The sequence below is a fragment of the Cetorhinus maximus genome, chromosome 10 (genome assembly GCF_964194155.1).
Source record: "Cetorhinus maximus chromosome 10, sCetMax3.hap1.1, whole genome shotgun sequence".
NCBI classification, from domain to species: Eukaryota; Metazoa; Chordata; class Chondrichthyes; order Lamniformes; family Cetorhinidae; genus Cetorhinus; species Cetorhinus maximus.
This window is the reverse complement of record NC_135888.1, coordinates 20,267,610-20,295,253: the sequence shown is the minus strand read 5'-3', so window position 1 is coordinate 20,295,253 and position 27,644 is coordinate 20,267,610. Positions and strand designations below refer to the sequence as shown.

Sequence of the window (27,644 nt, the reverse complement as noted above, 5' to 3'; positions counted from 1 at the left end):
GGTCCCTTTGTACATCAACATTTCCCAATCTGTCATCATTTAAGTTATACTCTGTCATTCTGTTTTTTCTACCAAAGTGGATAACTTCACACTTATCCACGTTATGGGACACCATCAATGGACTTCAAGGTAACCACAGCAACAAGTTAGGGAAGAGAGTACAAAAGTTACTGGCATTTTCTGAGGATGCCATAATATTATTGGGCAAAGGGAGTGCAGTTCACACTGAATCTCAAAATTGATAAAGAATCTTAAGGGTCTTGTGGATCAAGGGAGAAATCTCACTTTTTAAAAAAAAACAGCCGCAACAATTGAAGACACGAATGAATGCAAACAAAATGAATGAAACATGGCGATAGTGCAAGAGATGGGTTTCCAGAGTACTCAGTCCCAAGGTCTCCCGCATCAACAACTGTGAAAAATAGCATTTTCAAAAGATATCAAATTGTTCAGTAAATTTCAACTCTTCATCTTCTCAGGTGGAATCAGAACTCAGCAGCTGCGAGATCACTATCTAATGTAAATCAATGTGGAGAATATAAACAGCTGCAAGTGTGAAAACAGCTATAAAATTAAGATGCTGACCTTGCAGAAGGTGAAACAGCAAGAATCTAGGTGTGCTATTTGTAGTAGCTTTGAAACACCTTGCATGGAAGGTAATAATTAGCAAAGTAAACTGAGTGATTCTATACTTGGTTTGGTGGATGTAGAAAGTGAAACTGTTCTCACGAGGGAAATAAAAAAATGAACAAAGACCTGATTTGGGTATTAAAAATAGATGGACATGTATCAAGCAGAAGCTGAAATTTGGTTCCACTCGAGGAACTGCAGGTCCATTTAAGGAAAAGCTGACTAAACACAGGTGGAGAAAGTGTAGAAAGTTATGCAGATAGGGTGAGATGAAGATGGATGTGAGGAGGGTCATGTGGAGCATCAACATAGAATGTACGATGCGGGAAAAGGCCATTCTATGCAACATGTAATGCAGGTCAAGATATAAAGAGCAATTTCTCACGTATTACAGATTTATATAATAGACATATCAGTTGGTAAAGTGAATGCTATTTTTTTGGTTATAAAAGTTATGTTAAAAAGACAAAAGTAAACAGGTTAGGGTATATGTTCTTAAATAGGTTGAGGAGAAACAGATGCTTGGAATAATGCTCAAGCAACTATTTTCTTCTCCACTACAAGAGATGGTTGAATGGCTTCCTTTAATCCTTTGATCTCCTGGTTTTCTATTAACCTTGGCAGGCTGGGAAATATGCCTCACACAATGTATGCCCATATCTGTTAGCACTGCTGGAATAATCCTTTCCTTTGATTCTTCTCTCCTCCAGTCTAAAGGAGGCTCCAGGATGAGGATTTTCATCCAACAATATGCAAGAGGAGGAAAAGGGATGCAAGAAGGGGAAAAGAAAGGAGGAAATGAACCAACAAACTTTCATTTATATGGGTCCTTTCACATCCATGAGATGCCCCAATGCAGGTAACCGTCAAGAAATATTTTTGATGTGGAGCTCCACAAACATCTGTCCGAATCATCTTGAGTGCTCTTATAAAGTGCAGCAAGTCATAGCAGATCTGGTTGTGTACAGCCACTTTGAAATATAATACACAACAAAGCCAACTTGCACTTTTAAAGTGTATTTAATATCAAAAGGACATCCCATCACAGGAGGGTTATCAAACAAAATTTGACATGGAGCCACATAAGGAGATACTAGGACAGGTGCAAAGAATGATGTTTTAAAGGGTTTATTAAAGTAAGAGAGACAAGTAGACAATGGAGAGGTTTAGGGAAGATATGCCAGAGCTTAAGTCCCCGGCAGCTGAAGACACGACTGCCAATGGTGGAACAATTAAAATGGGGGATGCGGAAGAAGCAAGAATTGGAGAATAGCAAAGATCTCTGAGGAGATTACACAGGTATGGAGGGGTGCAAGGTGATGGTGGCACTTAAAAACAGGAATAAGAATTTTAAAATCACTGTGTTGCTAGACCAGGAGCCAATAGATCAAAGAACACAGGTGTGATGGGCAAATGGGGCTTGGTGCGAGTTAGGCAGCAGAGAATTGAATGAGGTTCCGCTATTTAAGAAGGGCTGTAGAGATAAGCCAGGAAACTACAGGCCACTGAGTCTCAGGTCAGTGGTAGGGAAGCTATTGGAGAAAATTCTGAAGGGGAGAATCTATCTCCACTTGGAGAGGCAAGGTTTGATCAGGGATAGTCAGCATGGCTTTGTCAGAGGGAGGTCATGCCTAACAAATTTGATTGATTTTTTTGAGGAGGTGACCAGGTGTGTAGATGAGGGTAGTGCAGTTGATGTAGTTTATATGGATTGCAGCAAAGCCTTTGACAAGGTCCCACATGGGAGACCTATAAAGAAGGCAAATGCACAGAGGATACAGGGTAATTTGATAAGGTGGATTCGAAATTGGCTTAGTTGTAGGAGACAGAGGGTGATGACAGAAGGATGCTTTAGTGACTGGAAGCCAGTGTCCAGTGTGTACCACAAGGATCTGTGCTGGGTCCCCTATTATCCATTATTTATATAAACGACATAGATAACTACGTGGGGGTTAGGATTAGTAAGTTTGCGGATGACACAAAGATTGGCCTGGTGGTTAACAGTGAGGTTGAGTGTCTTGGGCTACAGAACAATATAGATGGGATGGTCAAATGGGCAGATAAGTGGCAGATTGAATTTAACCCTGAAAAATGTGAGGTGATACACTTTGGAAGGAGTAATTTGACAAGGAAGTATTCAATGAATGGCATGGCACTAGGAAGTTCTGAGGAACAAAGGGACCTTGGCGTGTGTGTGTCCATAGATCTCTGAAGGCGGAGGGGCATGTTAGTGGGCTGGTGAAAAAGGCATATGGGACACTTGTCTTTATCAATCGAGGCATAGATTACAAAAGTAGGGGGATCATGTTGGAGTTGTATAGAACCTTGGTGAGGCCACAGCTGGAGTACTGTGTGCAGTTCTGGTCGGCACATTATAGGAAGGATGCGATTGCATTGGAGGGGGTGCAGAGGAGATTCACCAGGATGTTACCTGGGATGAAACATTTAAGTTATGAAGAGAGGTTGGATAGACTTGGGTTGTTTTCGTTGGAGCAGAGAAGACTGAGGGGTGACCTGATCGAGGTGTACAAGATTATGAGGGGCATGGACAGGGTGGTTAGGGAGCAGCTGTTCCCCTTAGTTGAAGGGTCAGTCACAAGGGGACACAAGTTCAAGGTGAGGGGCAGGAGGTTTAGGGGGGGATGTGAGGAAAAATGTTTTTACCCAGAGGATGCTGACGGTCTGGAATGCACTGCCTGGGAGGGTGGTGGAGGCGGGTTGCCTCACATCTTTTAAAAAGTACCTGGATGGGCACTTGGCACGTCATAACATTCAAGGCTATGGGCCAAGTGCTGGCAAATGGGATTAGGTAGGTAGGTCAGGTGCTTCTCAAGTGTCGGTGCAGACTCAATGGGCCTCTTCTGCACTGTGAGATTCTGTGAGGTCAACTTTATGGAGTACAGCGAGATGCACTGCATGTGTGTATCACCTGATAACAGAGTTACAAATGTAAGCTTAAATTGAATCAGTGACCTCAAAGGAAAGGCATTCTGTACACACTGCACATTTCAAGGATGATTTCAACAGACTCTGTGAACCCAATGTCCTTGGTTTACTTTAGAAAGCAAGGATGTTATCATTTTCATGTTCTTCATGTTCTTCAGTCTTAAACTGCTTTGTTACATTGCCCAAGAGAGTAGACTGCCTTCTGAAAACAAGCTATAGAAATAGAAACTTGCATTTTTTTTTCATTCTCAGGATCTGGGTGTCGCTGACAAGGCCAGCATTTTTTGCTCATCCCCAATTGTACTATCTGTTGGTGGCACAATCTTGAGAAGGTGTTGAGCCACCTTTTTGAACTGTTTCAGGTCGAGTGATTTCGTACAACAGAGCAGCTTGCACTGAGGACGGTTAAGAATCAACCCTATTGCTGTGGGTCCAGTGCTACAAATGTGATAGACAGAGTAAGAATGACAGATTTCCTTCCCTCAAGGACATTGATGAAGCAGATGGGTTTTTACGCCTATCCGGTGGTTTTATGGTCACCATTACAGATGCTGGCTACTTTTTTTTTTATGTCAAATTTATTTAATTATCTGAAATTAAATTCCCCCGGCTGCCACGGTGAGATTTGAACTCGTGCCTCTGGTTTACCTGTCCAGTAATATAACCATTATGTTATTGTACCCCAGCACCTTGAATTATTTTTGTGAATTTTGCTGGCCTTCAAAATAAGTGTCAGCAAAGCAGCAGGACACTATTTTACACAGAACACACAATGTCAGCATCAAGTACTTTCAAGTTAGTTACAGCATGAATCTCAGACCACAGAATTGGATATAGACTTGAAAAACAAAACAAACAGCAGGCCAAAATAGTGGGCCTAACAGGCTAGCTCCTTTAAAGAGCTGGCACATGCACGTTGGGCAGAGTGGTCTCCTGTGCTGTTTGATTCTATGATCTAATAAACTGTCCAAGGGGGAAAGACAGTAGTCTTCATATTCTGTTGGACATTAAAGATTTGCAGTGTTCTGTTGTTCCGACAAATGCTCTTCCCTCATGAAAAACCACCAAAAATAAATCAACTGGCCATTTATCATCATACATAATATGTCATTTCACTTAAAAAGACTGAATGCCTAAAGCAGTTTTGGGCATTTCAGTATAATAACATACACAAATATTACTTCATAAAAGTTCTGTTTCCCAACAAAAGTCTTTAAAAGGTATTTAAGCAAAACATCCTCAAATCCTGAGGAAATGACAACCTAGTGGAAAGCCCAGCAAAGTGGTGCACCTTGACTTACAAAAGGCTTTTCGCTAAGTTCCACATGAAAGGCTTTTAGTTCAAACTCAAAGCATTCAGGGTAAACCTTGGGAATGGATAAGAAACAGACCAGGGGAGCAATGGCTAGGAGTACCAGTGGGCTACCTCATGATATCACTTTGAGGCCATTTATTGTTTCTAATTTACATAGAAGTTTTGGATTCAGAAAGTGCCGAGGCATTCTGGCTATCATGTTTTAGGGGTTCCCGTTATTGTTTTTAGGAGCTCAAGATGTCATGTTTGGGGTATGTAGGTATTTTGATGAGATCTGGAGTCAGTGCATATACCGTATTACTTTTCTGAGGTCAAAGTTTTAATAGGAAAATAAACCCAACAATATCCTCTTAGGTTCTGGAATATATGAACAGGAGAAGTACTGTATGCATTGTATGTCCCTCATGGATAGCCAGAACACATCTTGAACATCTGTGTTGATTGCCTTTTCTTCCTCCCAAGTGTTTAATTTGTAAGTTGGGAGGTGCAGATGCTGCTTTACTCACTCATAGTATTCCGTGGCCTTCTCTAAAGTTTCCTTTACTTCATCGGGCAAATCTCCAGAGTCATGGGTCACGAGCCAGGACAGCTGTTTCCCTTTGGCATGGAAAACGTTCCCAATATTGTACTGTGCTCGCGCTTCACCAACCTGGACAGGAGAGAGGAATGAGGTGTTTTATGGGATGAACATTTGCTTTCAAAGATCACGACTAATAACTTAGGCAAAATTGAGATTTACAAAAAGTAAAACAATTTCTTCAGTGTGCAGTTGTGGCGTTAAGTGTGGGACTGCAGGAAAATGAACAGTATATTTTGTTAGACACAGTGATACTGCTTTCCCTGTTTTTATAACAGAACCAAAATTAAGTAATAAACACTGGGAATACATGCATGAAATTCAATGCACATTTTACAGCACAGTGGGGTGAATCCAATTAGTAGCAATATAAACAGAAAATGCTGGAAATTCTCAGCAGGTCAGGCAGCAGCTGAGGAGAGAGAAACCAAGTTAACATGTCAGGTCTGTGAGCGTTCGTCAAAACTGGAAAACTTAGCGATGTAACAGGTTTCAAGCGGTATAGAGGAGGGGAGGAAAGAACAGAAATAAAAGTTAAAAAAAGGTCTATGATAGGGTGGAAGTCAAGAGTGTTTTAAATGGCAAAAAGGGATGATAGTGCCAGGCAAAAAGGGGTAATGATGACACAAGTAAAGCATCAAAAGATGGTTCCAGAGGAGTTGTAAATGGCAACAGCAGAATCAGTACCAGCAGCTGCTGTCCAAATATATGGGAGCACTGGCTACAATCAGAAACTTCTGAATTGAATGTTGAACCCGAAGTCCAGAGTTCAGAAGTTTTTTATGAAGGGTTAGAAACCTGAAACATTAACTTTGTTTCTCTTTCTGATCTTTTGAGTGTTTCCAGGATTTTGTGTTTACATTTCAGATTTCCAGCATCCACATTATTTTTGCCTTTCGAATTTGCAGCATTGGGAGGTGTAGTAAGATGAGGCTAGCACTTAGTTGGTTATAACGTGGTTATCAGTCTTGCCTTTGTGTTAAATGCTTCTCCAACCTTCTGTTGTAGTATGTCTTTAAGGGCTAGTAGCATGACATCACTAGAAAGGAAATGTGTCATGCAATCCCGTTTCAGGTTCACCTTTGCCTGTGAGCAGAATACAGCACAGCTCTGATGTCTTCAAGCTCTATACCCATGTATATCTGTTCTCATCTGTCTGGTCTAAATAAATTAACCCACAATGTGTTTACACAATCCCTTGAGTGACTTGATGCCTTTATATCATTATAAAAACATGACACCTTCCACAGGTCAGAGGCCAGGAATCCTGCTGTGAGTAGCTCACCTCCTGACTCCCCAAAGCCTGTCCTTCATCTACAAGGCACAAGTCAGGAGTGTGATGGAATACTTTCCACTTGCCTGGATGAGTGCAGCTCCAACAACTCTCAAGAAGCTTGGCACCATCCAGAAAAAAGCAGCCCGCTTGATTGGTACCCCATTCATAAACATTCACTCCCTCCTCCGCCTACACACAGTTACAGCAGTGTGTACTATCTACAAGATGCACTGCAAGAACTCACTAAGCCTCCTTAGACAGCACCTTCCAAACCCACAACCACTACCATCTAGAAGGACAGGCGCAGCAGATGCATGGAAACACCATCACCTGGAAGTTCCCATCCAAGCCATTCACCATTCTGACTTGGAAATATATTGCCATTCCTTCACTGTCACTGGGTCAAAATCGTGGAACTCCCTCCCTAACAGAACTGTGGGTGTACATACATGACTTGGACTGCAGCAGTTCAAGAAGGCAGTTCACCATCACCTTCTGAAGGGTAATTAGGAATGGGCAATAAATGCTGCCCAAGCCAGCAATGCCCACATCCCGTGAATGAATAAAAAAAGTGGGTTGTTACTATAGAGCTTTATTGCGCTCGGTAATTCCCCCAAACCATTCTTGCACCCCCTACAAAGTTAGCTGAAAGCAGCAAAAATGTTTATTTGAAAAAAGACCCAACAGTTTGGACTGGGTTAACCACGAGAGGACAAAAGCAGTCAATGTGTAGACCAGTAATATTCAAAGTACAAATATGCTCAACAATGCAGAACACACTGCAATGGAATCCCTTGACCATTCATTCGCAGAAATTGACACAGAAAAGGCTCCCCAATGATTTTATGACAAGCTTCAATTTATTTAATTATGGATGTTGCCAAGCCATATAAAGCAAACACAAGAGTTCCCGGTTTATCACACTCTTATCTACAAATGCATCATTAATTAATTGCTACGAGTGTGAGAAACAATTATGTTGGACAAGTTAACTTTGTCACCGTTATTCATCAAGTTACTTCAGCAGATGGTATTCCCCTGAGATTGAGCTCAAAGACAAGGTAGAGACTTATTTGTCACCTAGCACAGTCTGTTGGGTGGAAAATGAGAGAAAAAGCAATCCTTTCTGATGTGAAATAAACACAGAAATTGCAAGAAACATGCAGCACATAAGTCTGAAAGACAAAGTCATGGTGGAGGCAATCTGGCAGAAGTTAAGATTAACCAAAAGTTTGTATTGACATAACGCCTTTAACGCAATAGGAGAACCCAAGGCACTTCACAGGAGTGTTATCAAACAAACTGACACCAAGCCACATAAGTAGGTATTAGGGAAAGTCAGGTGGTTTTAAGTAGCAACTTCAAAGGAGGGAGGTAGCAAGGCAGAGAAGAAATTGCAGAGTTTAGGGCCTAAGCAGTTGAAGGCACGGTCACCAATGTTGCAGCCAGGAAATGCAGGAATATGCAAGAGGCCAGCACTGGAGCGCCACAGAGACTTCAGAGGGATGTTGGGCTGGAAGAGACCACAGATATAGGGAGTGGCAAAGACCACAGAAGGATTTGAAAACAAGAATAAGAATTTTCAAATCAAGGCATTGTCGGACCTGCAGTGGGCAGGTGGGCCAGTGAGCACAGTTGAACTGGACTTGTTCTACATTAGGATACGGGCAGCAGAGTATTGAATGACCTCAGGTGAATGGAGGTTGCAAGGTGGGAGGGAGGCCAGGAGGACATTGTTATCTCCCGACTTGGCTATTCCAAAGCCAGGAAGAAGGGTTTCAGCAGCAGCTGAGCAGAGGCAGAGATGGAAATGAATAACGTTACAGGGTTGGAAGCAAGCATTCTTGGTGATGGAGGGGAATACTAGAGGGAGGTCAGTTCAACTACTTAAGAATCCAATTGTGCACTTCAGGTGCTTGGGTAGTTCAGCCTTTTTTGTTTCATTTGACTTCATTTTAATAAATGCAGATAATGATAGCAGTTAAATAAATGTTACCTATCAGCTATCAACGGAAAATTACTGCTAAAGGCACAACTCATAACATCTGATGCACTTAACAAATTGGCTGAAGATAAAGGGTTTGTGGATGATAAATGTTTTAATTTCTGAAAAGCTCAAGCAATTATAGACCACGACACTACTTCAAAACCTCCTAAAACTGGTGTCAGAATGTTCAACAGCTTAAGCTCAACTCTCTGAACTCCTTACACATCTCTTGATAAAACATTTCAAAACTGATCATTTCAACCCAGCTCTTGTGTCACGCTTCCCATCTCTTCTTTCATGTTTTAGATCTGTTCCCTCATCTAACTCTATCTTGCGCCTATCCAAGGCGCTACTTAAATGCAAGTTGATGTCTGTAGAATACAGCAGCTGCCATTAGAAAGATCAATATCCCTCTTTCAGTTGCTGACTAACATCAAATCTCTGCACTGTGATCAAACAGTTAAGTTAATGGTGGATCATTTAATATAACTGGTAGCTAAAGAGACCTGGCATTTTGTTTAGCAAAACTAGCACATTACTTCAATTGTACCACACTGTAGCTAATTGCACCAAAGAATTCTATTATTCCTTGTGGTCAGAAAGCCGCAAGTTTTGTGCGATGGCAGATTTCCAGTGATCTAGTAGCTGATTCACAGGGGTGCACTCACCCATGGTATACTCATCAGGTTGAGACTAAACACTGGAAAACCTCTCAGTAATATAAAGTCTGACAGCATCTGTCTGCTGGGTTTCGCCCTGAAAAGAGAGAGTGGGTAGAAGTTACCAGGCTATGGTTCTGAATGAACCATTCTGTGACAAGTCAAAGAAGGATTCCTCCTTCAAGAAGCTGCTGAATGAAAGCGTGACAGTATAATACCACCACTGATTAGAAAAGTACAGCGGACCCTGCTGTATAACTTACCCAACTGTAATGAATTGTAGCTATAAAGACCCATTTTAACTTGAATACAATGTCGCTCAGTGGTAATACATAGTGGATACCCATTTCAGATTTCATATACCAGTGGGCAGATCACACAATTCAGGACATTTATGCTGTTCCTCTTCTTTGCTTCTACAGAAGTAAGAACTCGTATTTACATCGCGTCTTTCATGACCTCAGGTTGTTCCAAGATGCTTTACAACCAATTAAGCACTGTCATGAAGCTATTAATGTATATAATATTTTGGAAAATATTTTTCTTTTAAAAGAGGTTTAGTCTGCGGGTGTGTCTTAACTGGATTAAAGTCAGCTAGTCTAGGTGCTTTGATATGCACTGGTTTGAGATGTAAAGAGAGAGGTAGAGTGCATTTGCATTTTTTGAATCGAGCATTCAAGAAGTGGGGTGAAAGCTGGCACTTTTCTAGCAGCTACCAAGCAATGTGATCACATTACTAATAAAGTTGGTACTATGAAAGGGGTTTCATTGTTAAAAGGTGAAGCTCAAAGAGGCTGGAAAGACAATGAGAATTTGAATTCAATCAGTGGCGGTAGGTATAACTTCTGCAGTTTTCGGTTGTGCAGGGCAGAGGCAATGTGAGATCGAAACGCAGTTGCAAGCCTCCAACTGGCTCCACAGCAACCAAAATGAAGAACCTCATTTTGAATTTGTAAGGATGCTTTGCCTGATTTTTGGTTAAGTCTATGGGTTCCTGTTGCCATATTGGAGATTAGTTTGGGAATTTGTTAAAAGTTATGAAAGTAGTAATTGGTAGCCATGTGTATATATTTTATCCTGTGTAAATTAATGAAATATTTCAATTAGTTTAATGTAAAGCCCCGAGAACAGGTGGTCTGCTTCCTAAATTTAGAGTCACATCTCAAACATAACACTTAAAATTATGGGTTATGGCAGTTATTTAAAATTTCCCTCTGGGAATTTTAAATAACTCCGCTTTACCAACTGCATCGGTCACAACAAGCACATTTTGAAATGTAGTCACTGTTGTAATGCATCAAATGCATTTCCCAATTTGCACATAGCAAAGTCTCAGAGACATCAATGTGTTAATGACCAGATAATGTGTTTTAGTGAAGCAGTCCAAGCCCAAATGCATCTGTGGAGAGAGCAGAGTTTCGAGTCCATATAATCTTCTTCAGAGCTAAAGAGAAATGTGATGAAATTTATATTGTTTAAGGGGGGTGGAGCCGGTGAAGCTGGATAGGAGGCTAGCTTAGGTGACGGCTAAGGAGAGGTTGACAAAGATATCATGGACACAAGACAAAGAGAATGTTAATGATAGCGGTGAGGGCTAATGAAGGTGCTGATAGTAGCATAAAAGGTAAGAAAGCAGAATGTGTGAATAACAGAACAAGGGTAAGCACTCTGTGAAAGAACATGGAACAAGTAACAGATGGCCCTATTGGGGGTGGGGTGGGGGGGAGCGGTGGTGGTTGGGGAAAAGGATAAAAAAAAGGGATAAAAAAGGGGATAAAAAGAGGATAAAAACAAATCAATAAAATGAATAAAAATAAAATAAAAGTGAATAAAAAACAAAAACAAATGGGATTAAAAAAGGGGTGAAGATAAGGGAAGAGAGTTCATGGTCTGAAGTTGTTGAACTCAATGTTAAGTCCAGAAGGCTGTAAAATGCCTAATTGGAAGATGAGGTGCTGTTCCTCCAGTTTGTGCTGAGCTTCACTGGAACACTGCAGCAGGCAAAGGATGGACATGTGGGCATGAGAGCAGGGTGGTGTGTTGAAATGGCAAGCGACAGGAAGATCCGGGTCAGGCTTGTGGACAGACCGAAGGTGTTCCGCAAAGCGGTCACCCAGTCTGCGTTTGGTCTCCCCAATGTAGAGGAGACCGCATTGGGAGCAGCAAATACCGCAGACCAAACTGAAGGAGGTACAAAGTGAAGTGCTGCTTCACCTGAAACGTGTGTTTGGGCCCTTGGACGGTGAGGAGGGAGGAGGTTAAGGGCAGCTATTGCACCTTCTGCAATTGCATAGGAAAGTGGCATGGGAAGGGGATGAGGTGTTGGGGGTGATGAGGAGTGGACCAGGGTTTTACAGAGGGAACGGTCCCAATGGAAAGCTGACAGAGGGTGGTGAGACAACTTCACCTCTTCCAAATAAAAGGTCGGGCTATGGGTACCCGCATGGGCCCCAGTTATGCATGTCTCTTTATGAGGTATGTGGAACATTCCTTGTTCTCAGGCCCCCTCCCACAACTCTTTTTTCAGTACATCGATGCCTGTATTGGTGCTGCTTCATGCTCTTGTCTAGACCTGGAAAATTTATCAATTTTGCTTCCAATTTCCACCCCTCCATCACCTTCACATGATCCACCTTGTGCCATCATGCCGGAGTTGGGGGGAAATGACAAGAGGATGATCCTTTGAACGTAGAGGCTGGTAGGGTGAAAAGTGAGGGCAGGGGGACCCTATCATGGTTCTGGGAGGGAGGGAAAGGTGTGGGTCAGACACGGTTGAGGGCCCTGTCAACACAGTGGGTGAGAAACCTTGGTTAAGGAAGAAGGAAGACATGCCAGAAGCGCCATTTTGGAACGTGGTATCATTGGAACAGATGCAATGGAGGCAAAGGAACTAAGAGAATGGGATGGAGTCCTTACAGGAAGCGGGGTGAGAGGATCTGTAGTTCAGGTAGCTGTGGGAGTCAGTGGGCTTGTAATGAATATTGGTGGACAAGTCTATCAATAGAAATGGAGATAGAGAGGTCAAGGAAGGGAAGTGTCGGAGATGGACCTTGTGAAGGTGATAGAGGGGTGGAAATTGGAAACAAAATTGATAACTTTTTCCAGGTCCAGAAGAGAGCATGAAGCAGCACCAATACAGTCATCAATGTACTGAAAAAGGAATTGTGGGAGGGGGCCTGAGTAGGACTGGAACAAGGAATGTTCCACATACCCCATAAAGAGACAGGCATAACTGGGGCCCATGCGGGTACCCACAGCCCAACTTTTTAGTTGGAAGAGGTGAGACAAGTTAAAGGAGAAATTGTTCAGTGAGAGAACAAGTTCAGCCAGACGGAGGAGAGTGATGGTGGATGGGCCTCTGTTCAAGGAAGAAGCAGAGAGCCCTCAGATCACCCTGGTCGGGGATGGAGGTGTAGAGGGATTGCACGCCCATGGTGAAGCAGCAGCGGTTAGGGCCAGGGAACTGGAAATTGTTGATAATGGCGTATGGCATCAGGGGAATCGCGGATGTAGGTGGGAAGAGACAGGACAAGGGGAGAGAGAATGGAGTTAAGATGGGAAGAAATGAGTTGCTTGGGACAGGAACAGGCTTATTAGAACTTATGCTTTAAATGTAGGCTGGATCAGCAGGAGAAAGATCCAAGACCTCTTGCCCCAATGGTAGGTCAAATATCAACAACGAACCAGAGTACTGAAAATCTGTCTGTTTCAAGTTTTGGACCATCAAGTCTGTCACAGCAACAAGGTTCAATTTTTCCCATTACAATCGTGCCATTTTGCAGCCACCTCATTCCCAAAAAGACTCATGAACCCATTACCAGCTGGTCATCGAGTGTCAACTTCAGCCCAAGCTCGGTGGCAATGGGTACCAGGAGCAGGAGCTCCTCACAAATGACAGTGAACCATGATCCTCTTGACCATTGCACAGCCATGCACCAACACCACCACACTCTGTCGAATGGTAGATCCACCTGTGAAGAGGTGAGCAGCTTCAGCAGTAGTCACTTTCCCCTCTGCACTCAAACACTGGTAGACACTGAGCTGAAAACATGAGGTGTTCTGATAACAGGACACAAGGTTAACATCTTCCAGCAGCTGATGAGTTCCCCCTGCAATGTCATTCTTCAGCATTGTGGAAAACGCCAATTGGTGTGAACAGTACAACCTACCCTATGGAGTAAACGAATAATGCAAATCTGCAGTTGCCAGCTCACAGCAGTGAATGAGTACCCGACACACACTGGATAAATACTTGAAGGGGAAAAATTTACAAGGCTATGGGGAAAGGACAGGAGTGGGCTAATTGGCTGATGAGGCCAATTCAGGATCTGCAGACTTTATGGCAATGTAGGGCATATATTGTCATGTGGGTTGTCTGGCCGTATGTTATCAATTCAGGTCATGGCATGTTCTTTTTGCTGCTTTCGCTTTTCCCCTTCATTTTTAGCTCTATCAAAGAGCCAGCACAGATGCAATAGGTTGAATGGTCTCCTTATGTGCTGTATAATTCTATGATTCTGTGATATCAGATGTCGAAGTAGACAGCAGGCTGCAGAACGGAGTTGCTTGGATAGACTTTGTGTGGCCTTGTCCACAAAAGAATGCGTTTGGAACTGCTGCTATTTAATGCATAATTACCATGATGTGATGGGATGTAACGAAAAGCTGTGTGCTCTACATTCTGTAGCTGGTGTGTTGCTTTGCAGCAGCCACAGCCAGCCAAATGTGCAGTATCCAGCCGATCGGGTGAAGCCTTGGCATATAGCTGTCAAACTCCAAACCAGATACAAGCAATGCACCATGAGTGGTGGAGTTCTGAGAGTTTTACAATGGCTTCCTTCTGCTCCCGTCACCAGTGTTTAAACAAAAGCTAGATCATCAATTGGGAATGACGAGCTTATGAATGTTAGATTCAGGGGAAAAAAAACAATCATGAGAAGAATGAATAACACCATAGCAACACACAGAACATCCTCTGCACAAGCTGCATGAGCCAGTCACAAGGTTACCAAAATCAAACAGGGTAATTGAAACCTCCAGCTTTGTTCAGCAGAAGGAATTTCAATGCACCAGCTCGTCGTCTCTTCTCCTTCTAATTTCTTCACCACGTTACTTTAATGTTTACATTACTGTCCCAATGTTAAAGCTATCAGGAAAATCTGATCTTTGAATTTTTGTAAGCGATGTTTGTTTGAAGAAATTAATTTTTTTTTTACAGATCTTATTGCATTACAGCCTTGAATTTTTCTCTTATTCTGGTTGTTCACTGCAGCATAATGCTGCATTATGTTAAACATAGCATAATGGCAAGTGGTTGAGGAAAGCTTATAAAATTAGACTCACTTGTTTTATATTAAAATTGATAAATATCCAGTTTCTCCATCTGGCTGGAATAAACACTCATTCTAGCTTTTTACACTCCAATACGTTTAACAGCTCGAGGGCTTGACATATCGACTATTTTTAAAAGTTTGTTCACAGGATGTGGGCTTCGCTGGCTGGGCCAGCATTTATTGCCCATCCCCAGTTGCCCTTGAGAAGGTGGTGTTGAGCTGCCTTCTTGAACTGCTGCAGTACATGTGATGTTGGTACACCCACAGTGCTGTTAGGGAAGGGGCTCCAGGATTTTGACCCAGCAACAGTAAAGGCCTAGGTTAATGCCCAATTTCATTCATTTTTGTAGACTTTCTGGCAGTTTGATACAACTGATTGGCTTGCTAGGTCATTTCAGAGGGCATTTTAAGTATCCACAACATTGCTGTGGGTCAGGTAGGACTAGGTAAGGACGGCAGATTTCCTTCCCTAAAAAAAAATTACTGAACCAGAAGGGTTTTTATGACAATCGACAATGGCTTCATTGTGAGACTAGCTTTCTTCTATTAATTGAATATACATTCCACCAGCTGCTGCAATGGGATTTAAACCCGTGTCCCTGGAGCATTAGTCTGGGCCTTCTGGATCACTAGTCCAGTGACATTATCACTGCACCACCGCCACCCCAATAAATCGACTAATCGATCTCTCATGTCTTCATGTCTTCTTGGCTGCATTTGTTGTGACAGGATGAGGGAAATTGGAGGGCCAGCTCTGGAACAAGCAAGAACAACATCCATTGCCATTATAGCATTACTCATTTATTGCAATGCGCAGTAGGACAGTGCCCCAGGCGTGGGTATAGAAATTTTAAATTCAAAAGGTGCGGGAAATACGCAACAGGTCCAAGCAGCAACTGAAGAAAGGTCAACATTTTAGTCTTGCATATTAGTCGCACATTACATGATGACTTACACATGCAATGTACACGGTAACATCACCAACATGATGCATGTGCATTACAGGACTTGCATTCCATGCCAGGTGCAGAAAGAGAGGCAACTTTGTTAACGTCTCATCAATTACATTGTTAAGGTGAAGGGAATAGGTCATGGGTATTAATACACTTTGAGCACATATAAATAGGGGGTAGCTGGGACACTGGGAGGAGAGCTGAGAGACTGAACAAGTTAATAAACTCTCTCAATAAAGAAAATCTCTGTGTCTTGGTTTCTGCTTCACCAACTGTCTTGGATCGTATTAACATTTGATGCTTGTTGTTCAAGTTGACAATGAGAGAAATGGAAGATTGTACAGTCATTCCAACCTTCAGAAGGCTGTAGACTGTAGGAAATAGCAGAGATTATTTGGATACCATGGGTCGTCAGGGGAGTTCACATTTGGAATATCAGAATCCTGAAGATGTAGATCGATATTATGTAGATCAATAGTAATGGGTTGGAAAGTTATGGGGAAAGGATGGGAAATTGGAGTTGATGCCGAAATGAGATCAGCCATGATCGCATTGAATGGCGGGGCAGGCTCGAGGGGCTGAATTGCCTACTCCTGCTCCTAGTTCCTATGTTATGTTCTAATATTCAGAAGCTTTAACAGGCATGCCTCCTGAATAGAAGTTCTGATCCAGATACTTGTGAAATGTTTCACTTTATTCTTCAGTTGTGTTTTAGATTTTGAGTTGAGGATAAGTTTAATAAACAAATTGCTGGTCAAGTTAAAATGGCATTAAGCTGGGACATGGGCTGGATTTTAATTCAGTGCCAGTTATATTACGTTTATACTTTTGTTTCTGCAAGATACCCTAAAATGCTCTTCTCAATGTTACAGTGAAATCATGGATAGGAAATACACAGCTGACGCTGATTTTTCAAAATAACATTGCAAAAATTCCATTCTGCATTGACAGAGTTAGGTGCCTGCGTGAGTGCTTTTTTTTTTACAATTCTTGATACAATTTACAAGCACTTGTGAACAGATTAAAAGGTGCTTTAGATTTGTATTATACAGTGTACAACGCAAGTTCAAATGGTCTTCAACAAACAGTAAAACCTGTCATTTAGGTTCTGAAGTGTTTAGAACTTGCAACATACATGCACATTCACATAGCCAGGGATCCATTTTATCAAAATTATGCACAAAACCAGATATCAACATCCCCGATTCCTGAGCAGAATGTTCCCTGATCCTTTTATGCAGAAAGGCATGGGCTGACAACAACTGAAAATCTGAGTATTGACCTTGTTCTCAGAGACTCCCTAACTCAGATTGGAACAAGGGCTTAACCTCAGGACAGCCAGTTGGTGAAAGGTGATACTGGGTCCAATCTTTACTCAGTCTCACATTCACTTATAGAGTTAAACATTACAAGCGTACACCTCCTAACTTAACCATACCACATTTTCAGCAAGTGTCTCTTTTATATGTATTTAAGTTAAACCTCAGTTAATACCCTCCATCAGCATATAATTAAACATAATTGATATACAATTAACATGGTTCAGCTACCAATTGCACTTTGTTAAATATATTTATGTATTCACAGGGTACACAGCACAGTCTATCCAATGCTGCAGTAAATTTAAAAAAAACACACGAGATTCAGTTACTCATCTCACACAATAAAGTAATCTAATGTTAGAAATTCAAGACCTCCAAGGCTTTTAAATCTTATTTCAGTTTTACTGTTGCTGAATAAACCAAAACAATTACAACAAACAGAAACTTATTTCCAATCCTACAAATGTTTTTAACATTCTAAACTCTGAAGGTGTCAGACTTGGCTCAACTGATCACACTCTCAGCTCGGAGTCAGAGGTTCAAGTCCCTCTCCAGAGACTTCAGCTCATAATCAAGGCCAACATTTCAGAGCATTAATCAGGAAGTGTTACGCTGTCTGATGAGACATTAAACAGAGTCCACATGTGTCCTCTCAAGTTAGCTTACAAGATCCCAGTTCTTATTAGTCCTGGCCAACATTTATCCCTCAAGTACCACCAAAACAGATTTTCTGGATGCTTATTTCACTGCTCATTGTGGGACCTTGCTGTGCAGAAGTTGGCCATACATTTCCCTACATTAGAACAATGCTTCCATTTTACTTCAACGGCTGTAAAGTGCTTTGGGACATCCTGAGGTCAAGAAAGGAGCAAAAGAAATTTAAGTTCTTTATTTATTTCTGCAACTCATTTCAAAATTCAGAACCTAAGTTGAAGTTTTCTCTCTGCATATTTTTTCCATTTCCAAGGCCACTGTTTCAGGAGGCCTCATGCTCTAGCTGTTCGCTGGTCAGCCAGTCAATTCTGTCTAGCCAATACGTGATTGCAAGGAATGTGCTTCGTCAACTACAGTTTCAGAAATCCTCCTCTCCCCAGAAGGGATGTACTCACTCACCTGGACTGGAGGCCATTCAGCTACTCCAAACATCAAATTGCATTTCTTAGGAATATAGGAGCAGCACTAGGCCATTCAGCCGTCGAGCCTAATCCACCATTCAGTATGATCATGGATGATCATCCACTTCAAGGCCTTTTTCCCCACACTATCCCCATATCCCTTCACATCATTTGTGTTCAGAAATCTGTCAATCTCTGCTTTAAACATACTCCATGACTGAGTTTCCACAGCCTCTGGGGTAGAGAATTCCAAAGATTCACAACCCTCTGAGTAAAAATACTTCTCTTTGTTCCGGTCCTAAATGGCTTTCCCCTTACTTTGAAATCAAGTCTCCTGGTTCTAGACTCTCCAACCAGTGGAAACATCTTACTTGCATCTACCCTGTCTATCTTTTTAAGTATTTTGTAGGTTTCAATGAGATCGCCTCTCATTCTTCAAAACTCTAGAGAATACAGGCCCAGTTTCCCCAACCTCTCTTCATAGGACAGTCCCGCCATCCGGGAAACAAGTCCAGTGAACCTTCGTTGCAATAATATTCTTTCTAAGGTAAGGGGACCAAAACGGCATACACTACTCCAGGTGCAGTCTAAACAAGGTTCTATACAATTGAAGCAAGACTTTGCTACTCCTGCATTCAAATCCTCTTGCGATAAAGGCTAACATACCATTAGCCTACCTAGTTTCTTGCTGCACCTGAATGTTAGCTTTCAGTGACTTATTGGCGAGGACACCGTCCGTCCCTTTGTACATCTACATTCTCTAATCTCTTATCATTTAAGAAATATCCTGCACATCTGTTTCTCCTACAAAGTGGATAACCTCATATTTTTCCACGTTATATTCCATCTGCCATGTTCCTGCCAATCTCCCTGCAAGGAAATTGGTCCCGGTCCTGTTAAGGTGTAACCTGTCCATCTTGTACAGGTCCCACCTGCCCCAGAACTGGTCCCACCTGCCTCAGAAATCTGGTGTCCTCCCTCCAACACTGCATTAAACACTTAACCATATATTTATCAATGGCTGTCCGGGCCTTTAAGTCAACCTGCTCATGAATCAACCATTAACAGGATGCGAGTTAACTTATGAAAAAACAAAGCCTTGCATGCTCCATTTCAAAATCAAGATTACCTTATCCTTCTGTTCTCTTGAGATGTCCAAGTGCCTTTGACAACAAGCAATTGCTTCGTCAAAGCTTCCAAGCACTTTCAACGTATTTCCTAGGTTGCCACTGGCTTTTGCTTCACCAATCCGATCCCCAATGGTCCTTTTGAGGGAGAAAGATCAATTCCTGATGGCTTTCTTATTCAAACTTAAATATCAGTGTTGAATTTTTACAACTAAGACACCATTTATTTACACACATTGCAAACATCTACACCCAGAGCTCTAGTGGTTCAGTATCTTGAGGCTAGGTGCTATGAAATGACAGAACAAGATATTCCTCCAAATTTCACCACGAATCAATGCAGAGACCTGGATGCTACTGACACCTTAAGCTGTCTTTGTTATTGCAAAATGATAATTTTACACGGTGTAAAAATTTTCAGTAGAAAGGGGATATCTTTATCCAGCATTCACAGCAGCAGAGAAGTGACTCTACCCCTGATATAGAATCATAGAACAGTGCAGCACAGAATGAGGCCATTCAGCCCCTTGAGGCTGCACTGCCTCTTTTCGATACCAATCCAGTTCCTTGTATCAATGCAATATTTCTCCTTCAAGTATTTATCCAATTCCATTTTGAAGGCTACCACTGAATATGCTTCCACCATGCTATTAAATAGTGTATTCTAAATCCTAACCAGGAATTGTACAAATAAGTTTTCTCCTGTCACCTCTGGTTCTTTGACAATCACCTTAAATCTTTACCTCTGGTTATCAACCCTTCAGCCATAGGAAACAGTTACTCTCTATTTACCCTTTCTAAACCCTTCATTTTTTTTTAAATCACCTCTACCAAATCTCCTCTTAGCCTTCTCAGCCCCAAAGGGAGCAACACCAGCTTCTCCAGCTTACCTTGGCAAATGTAATCACCATCCCTGGAGCCACTCTCATAAATCTTCCTGTACCCTCTGTGAAACCTTCACGTCCTCCCTAAAAGTGTGACACACAAAACTGGACGCAATGTTCCAGCTGGGACCAAGTCCATACTTGATATAAGTCTAGCTCAACTTCCTTGCTTCTGAGCACAATGTCTCTCTTGTTAAAGCCCTTCTCAAGGGCAATCAGGGATGGGCAATAAATGCTGGCCTGGCCAACAGCAAAATGAAAGGAAAGGATCCTCTATGCTTTATTTACTGCTTTGTTAAAACAGGACTGCCACCTTGAAAGATTTGTGCGCAAACACCCCCAGGTCTCTCTCTTCTCACTACCACTTCAAAGCATTTAGCTTGTATTGTCTCTCTCCCTCATTCTCCTATCAAAATGTATCATCTCACACTTGTGTGCTGAATTCCGCCTGCCATGTTTAAATTCACCCATTTCACCAGCTTGCCTATGCCCTCTTGCATGGTTAGAGCAATGGCAACATCCAATCTCCAAGATAGAATGGTCTCTCTGCTGCTATGCCTGCCGAGTAAAGAACTCCCCATTCCATGAAACCCATCGCTGCCTCGCACTGACCAGTGTCCGCTGACATCACATTGAACTTGGGGGCACTAGAGAAGAAATGCCGGCGGTCTCTACTTGGTAAAAGTTCCAGGTGCAGCAGCTTATCAACGGGCCATTTTGTGTTTTAACTTGTAAAAAGGTGCTCAGTGCATCAACAACTGCTGTCCACAGTTTGTAATTTGCAAGGTGTCTGTGGTTCCGGAGTGCCTCATGTGCATTTTAACACACGAGTTATTTAAGTCTCTCAATAAGTGCCCTCTTTTTGGGCACGGTCATTTGCAGAGGTTTCACTGTAATTACTAAGCTCGGGTGCCCAGTAAAGTTATGCGTGCTTCAAGCTCAGGTATATTTGTCAGTGCAATATATTTTTTCCAACAGCAGAAAACTTGCAAATCTACAAAACAGGTTTTATATTATTCTGTTACTGCACCCTTGCACAAGTCTACGAATGGCATACATTAGTTAAATGGAGAAACAAAACAGGGGAGCTTTATCAACAGTGCACCTTGAACCCTAACTTCTGAAGGCCACACAGCCTTGCGAATGAGTTCTCTGCAAGTCAGGTTACAAATAACTTTTAGGTTTTTCAGTTTTACCTTGTAGTGAGCTCACCTGGCCAGGGTTAGATCATGCTTATGGTATTCCAGAGCTTTGGAATACTCCTTCAGGTAAAAGTAGGCATTGCCCAGCTGACTGTAGATGGCGCTCAAAGTCTTCAAGTCCTCTGTCCCAACCTGCACAGCTGCTTCAAAGAATGCCACTCCAGCCTTGAAATCTCCAGCTTTGCACAGACGTTCCCCTTCAAGGGCGAGCTCGAGGCACGATGCCTCCATTCTATTCATTGTAAAAAGATATACGTATACATTACAAACTCATTCTTTACACACGTTTCTATTAAGTTGGTTACAGTGCTAAAAATCGTCCTGCCCCTCTCCTTGGCAATTGTTCACAGCTGAATCAGACCGTTTCGCAACATTGGTGTTTGATTTGTCTCCAAGATGAACTTCTGACCACAAATCTGCTCCATCACCAAGGCATCTACTTCCACCTCTATAACATCATCCGTATCCACCCCTGCCTCAGTTCATCTGCTGCTGGGACCCTCATCCATGCCTTTTGTTATCTTAAGACTTGACTATTCCAATGCTCTCCTGGCTGGCCTCCCATTTTCCGTGCTCCATAAATAAACTTGAACTCATCCAACTCTGCTGCCCGTATGCTATTTCACACCATTTTTGTACAGCAGCAACAAGAACTTACATTTATATAGCACCTTTAACATAATGAAAACGTACCAAGGCGCTTCACAGGAGCATCAGACAAAAAACTGACACTGAACCATCTGAGGAAATGGCAGGATAGATGTCCAAATGCTTGGTCAAAGAGGTAGGTATTGGGGAGAGAGGCGGAGGTGGTTTAGGGAGGGGATTCTAGAGCTATAATAAGGAAATGTACAGATATATTTTAATCTCAACTTTAATTAAGTGACTTCAGTCAAAACCTTTATCGTGACTATCACATCTTGAAACAAGCTTTGGATAGCTCTGTAGTTGCCATTTGCAACAGCACCATAACCATTTCACCAGCTTTTATTTTCACATTAACAACCTCATTTACCAGACTTGCAACCAGAGTTCAGAATTGTGAATGAACTTTACACATACAATAAATCACAATTGGGGCACCACAATTGACCTCAAAGACCTTCAACTGACGAGACACTGGAGGCAGGCTGCAGGATTGGGGGCTGGGGATCGTGGAGAGGGTGTGGGGGGGGCGGCAGAGTAGAAAAATCTCTTGGGCTTTTCACTGCTGTTCAATGCCCAGTAACAAATTCAAGTAAAAGGCAAAGGTTGAGGATAGAATCAAGCCTGCAATTCACTGAGAGCTAACATGCTGGTACAGCAAGCAATTAAGAAGGCAAATGGTATGTTTGTCTTTGCTGCAAGAGATATAGGAGTATAGGAGTAAAAATGTCTTACTACAATTATATAAAGCCTTGGTGAGACTGCATCTGAAGTATTGAGTGTAGTTTTGGTCTCCTTACCTAAACGAAGGTAAACTTGCCATAGAGGGAATGCAACGAAGGTTCACTAAATTAATTCCTGGGATGGAGGGATTGTCCTATGAGGAACAATTAAATAGACTGGGCCTTTATTCTCTGAAGTTTAGAGGAACGAGAGGTGATCTCATTTAAACATGCAAAATTCTTACAGGGCTCGACAGGGTAGAATTAGGGTAGAAGGTAAATGCAAAATACTGTGGATGCTGGAAATCTGAAATAAAATCAGGAAACGCTGGTAAAACTCAGAAGGTCTGACAGCATCTGTGGAGAGAGAAACAGAAACGTTTCGAGTCCGTATGACTCTTCTGAAGTAGAATCACAAGATTGTGGGTTTGAGCCTCACTCCAGATACTTGAGCGCAAAGGTCTAGGCTAACACTTAGTAATATTATTATCATTCTGTATAGAGGGAGAACTGCATTGCTGCAGGTGCCATCTTTTGGGTGAGATGTTAAGACCAAAGAGCTGATCTGCCCTCTCAGGTGAAAGTAAAGCACTCCATGGCACCATTTCATGGAAATGCAGGGAAATTCTCCCCAATGTCCTGATCAATACTTATCCCTCAATCAACATCACAAAAGCAGATTTTGTGGTCATTATCACATTGCTGTTTGTGGGAGTTTGCTGTGCACAAATTGGCTGCCACTTTTTCTACATCACAACAATGACTTCAAAACATTTCAAAAAGTACTTCATTAGCTGTGAAGTGATTTGGGATGTCCAAAGGTCATGAAAGACGCTATAAATGCAAATCTTTCTTTATGCAAACATCACTGATAGCTCTGGAATTTCCAAACATCTAACGTATTTGTGACATCAGGTAGTGCAGGGTTCAGTTTATGCCACGTGATTATGATCCAACAGGCCACCAGTGGAAACCGCAGGGGGGAGGGCAAATCAAATCAAATTCTCATGGATGAGTTTTTAACAGCCTGTTAAAAGTGTCATGCAAGCATAATATGCAACCAGACCAGCACATAATCCAGTGTAAAATTGGTTAATTTTAGTGCTGAATCACTACTTGTGTATCACTTAGCACAAGAGAGAAATTCCTGGAAGCAGCCTTCAATAAAACCAGATGGATGCTCCAATGATGAATGATTAATGTACATTGTATTATATAGAATTTACAACACATTAACATGCCAGTTAGCTCAAGCGGTCCATGCCAGCATTGACACTGCAATCAAGCCTCTTCCCACCTCTCTATCTAACCCTATCAATATATCCTTATATTCCTCTCTCACTCAAGCACTTACTAGTTTCCCCTTATGCTACTTACCTCAACTCCTCCATGTCATGATGAACCCCACATTCTAAGCAATCTGGACAAAGAAGTTTCTCTTGAATTCCTTACTGATTTATTGATGGCTATCCTGTATTTATGGCCCAGAGTTTTGGACTCCACCATAATTTCTGTCTGAAGCTATTTCTAATAATGTGTTCGGATATTACTGTCTTTTCACTGCAGTTACTCTTTGAACCAAGATCGATGGTCCGTATTTTGGAGAAGCCAGATCCTTCCTGGTCAAGAACTTCTGAAAGTGACAGGCAGGAAAAGGCCATCTGGTCCATTCTGTATCTGTGAATGTTTCTCCACACCAGGCCCAAGTGTAGAGTCATGAGAAGTCCTCTGACTTACCCCCACTTCGTACCAGGTGACCAAAGTGACATTCAACTCCACATGAAATCCCAGGAACTTTGTCAATTGTTGTTGAACTGCACATTGTAAGCTGCAAGGGCCATAACACACCATGATAAAGGGATAGGAGTGCTTGGGACTTGTGTTCCCTGAGAAAATTGGCACTTTATGCAACTGGTACATGTCCACTGGCATCAAAGAAAAGTAACACTCAGTATTCCAAATGTCTCAGGTTAACAAACGTACACTTGAACATCCAGTTGTGTAGAAAAATCCCAATTCCACTGAAATAAAGCTGCTCGTTTTCAGTTTTAGCTGAATGCACTCCACTGGTTTCAGTACTCATTGTACATGTTCCATGGTGCAATCATACAGAATGATAGGGTTTATATCCTAAAATAGACATGGCCTGGAGGAACATTGCAGCGTATGGCTGCAGGTCAGATGGTGGCACTGAACTTTTATTTCTCTGCAGGAATAAACAATTAATTAGTATCCTCCATTAGATATGTCTTGTAAGCTCAAGTCAGCGTGGAAGTAAATACTATTTATAGAAAGTGAGACGCCTTGTGGTAGCTTAAAAGTGCCGCCAAAAGTCACAACTAGCCTGCAAGATGGGCTCAAACTGAAGTTTGGAAAATAACCGAACTGATCATGCCCAATGCTTCATCCAAGCCTGATTCAAACCCTGACAGCCTGACCACAAAACTCGAACCAGCCCCACCCAACCCTTACTCACTCACTCAATCCCCACCTCCCACCAAGATTGTACAGCCAAGACTGTGCACAACAAAGCCACACTTCCTTGTATCATGACTCTCTTTTCTAAAATAGTATGTCGAAAAGCAGGGAGAGAAAAGGAGAAAGACCTCAAATTAGCCTCGCAACTTGCCTTGGTAGCCTGCACATTCTCAAAGCTTGAGCACTGTACTGCAAAGTGTTGGTTTCTTGGCTGCTTCAGTTGTTACTATATTTTTTTAAAAGTCTACAGCACATATGGCCCTAATCTCTGGGCTGGTTGGCAGTCTCAAATAAAGCTGAGAAATTCGGCTGCAAGTCAAGACTAAAACCTTCACAGGTTTAAATAAAAATTTGAAAAGGGAATACTGCAGTGCAAGTACTTCTTACATAACCTGAACTGTCAACCTGTCTGAAACAAAGAGCATCTGTCACCAGCTTGTCCCTCCATCCCCCACCCTTGAAGAAAAGTACTTCATTTTATGTATCACCATCAGGATGTCTCAATGTAATACATCATTTTTATATGTGGTTACTGCTTTAGTAGGCAGCAGCACATTGTTGTATGTAAGTTCTTGCCGTGTGCAATGTGCGGAATGGCCAATTACGAACATAGGAACAGGATCTAAGGCAACTAGCAAAAGAATCAAAGGCAACATGAGGAAAAACGCTTTTTTTAAAAACAGGAATGTTCTGCCTGAGAGTGTGTGGTGGAGGCAGATGCAATTGTAGCTTTCAAAAGGGAATTGGATAATTATCTGAATAAGAAAAAATGCAGGTCAACAGGGGAAAAGGCAGACATGTGGGACTCGGCAAGTTGCTTTTGCTGAGAGCCAGGACAGACATGACAGGCTGAACGGTCTCGTTCTGTAGTGTAACCATTTTATGATTCTATTTTCTACATATTCTACAGGAGGGGGTCGTTCAGCCCCTTGAGTCTCTTTTGTCATTCAATTAGATCACGGTTGATGTGCAACTTGACTCCATCCATCAGTCTTGGTACCACAAGTCTTAATACCCTGGCCTAACAAAAATCTGATATCATTTTTGAACCCCTATCCACCCCCCCTTAACCTCAACAGCTTTTGTTTTGCTGGGAGTGGTGGTGGTTTGGAGGGGGGGGGGGGGGGGGGGTCAGGTGGGAGAGTGGTGTTTTCCGGATTTCCACTATCCTTTGTGAGGGGAAGTGGCTCCTGACACCAAGCTGCCTGGCTCTAAGGTTACGACCCCTTGTTCTGAACTCCATAAAGACCCGATGTCATATGAACTGGGTTGAGCTGTCATGTTCTCCCCCCTACAAGGTGGAATAACTCGCTGAACCAAGGTTTACACAAAGTGTCACTTGCCCGAGGTGCAACCTGCTCCTCATAAATCAAACTTGCTCCTTGCATAAGAAGCAAAGTCAAATCCAAATTTCAAATAACAAATAACACAATGTTGGAATTTAGTCTTATATAAAAAAAAACACACAAATTTAAATGCAGCGACTTCCAATTATGAGTTAAATACTGAAGGAAGGGAAAAAAACACGAACAATGGACAAAGGCAATCCCATGTCAAGTTAAAAATGATAAAGGTAAATGAAAAAGGGTTTAAGATGATAAAAAATAATCCTCAGGAGAGAAAGGGGTGGAAATAATTAGAAAACCAACAAGTGTCCATCAGATTGGGGATCCGTTGCTACAAATCAAGACCGAGATAACGTTTAATGCAGTCGAATAGATGAAAGTTCTAAAAAAAAAAATTAGCTACCCTACGTCCCTTGGCCATTAGATGCAATCTCGTTTAACATATACAAATCATTCTCTATATTTTTCCTTCAAAACAGATTACCAAAGCTGTCCGAGCGACACCATAATCAGAGCAACAAGCATGAAAAGTGGTTTCGGTACTTACAGAATCCCCTCTATATGCACGGTCAGGATGTACAGGCCCAGTATTGTGTTTGTGCTCTTTGAAGATACCACTGGTGAAAGCCTCTCAAAATAAAACCCTGAGGCTTACTCCCAACGTCACGCAAACATACCACACAACCATCATCAGTTTCCATAGCAACCCTGCAAATGCAGTGTTAGTTACCAAAGTATTCGTGTACCTGTAAATCCATTGGAGTTTAGTTAAACAAAAAAAAGACTCCGGATGTGAGGTTTCATAGAAATATTCTGAGCTGCCTTAGAATCAAGGGAAGAAAGAGTCAGGCAACATTCACTTTCTTCTGATTAACAGAAATGGGGAGATTGGAACAATGCTTCCTTTTCAATGTGTGCTGTTGCTCGGGTCTGAACAGCAGTGAAAAAGACCATGCCCATTGCAGTGAGAAACCAAATTTGCAAACGCAGTCTCTACTCACTCTGTAATTTTTATTACAGAATGTACAGAATATATATGCACTAAATGGTGAACTGTCCTATGAACCTGAGTCAGAAATAACCTGAGACAAGACATCCACAATTCAATACAGCTTGAGGTACCACAT

At 42.0% G+C, this 27,644-nt stretch overlaps 1 protein-coding gene across 1 annotated transcript in view; it reads right to left on the bottom strand.

Moving 5' to 3' along the window:
* gpsm1b (G protein signaling modulator 1b) overlaps positions 1-27,644 on the bottom strand; it is a 247,444-nt gene that overhangs the window by 147,089 nt on the left and 72,711 nt on the right. Inside the window, exons 3-5 of the mRNA XM_078550101.1 lie at positions 21,337-21,558; positions 19,243-19,378; positions 5,398-5,540 (exon numbers count right to left, since the gene is read on the bottom strand). Coding sequence (XP_078406227.1) covers positions 5,398-5,540; positions 19,243-19,378; positions 21,337-21,558 — 501 coding nt within the window. The remainder of the gene's footprint in view (positions 1-5,397; positions 5,541-19,242; positions 19,379-21,336; positions 21,559-27,644) is intronic.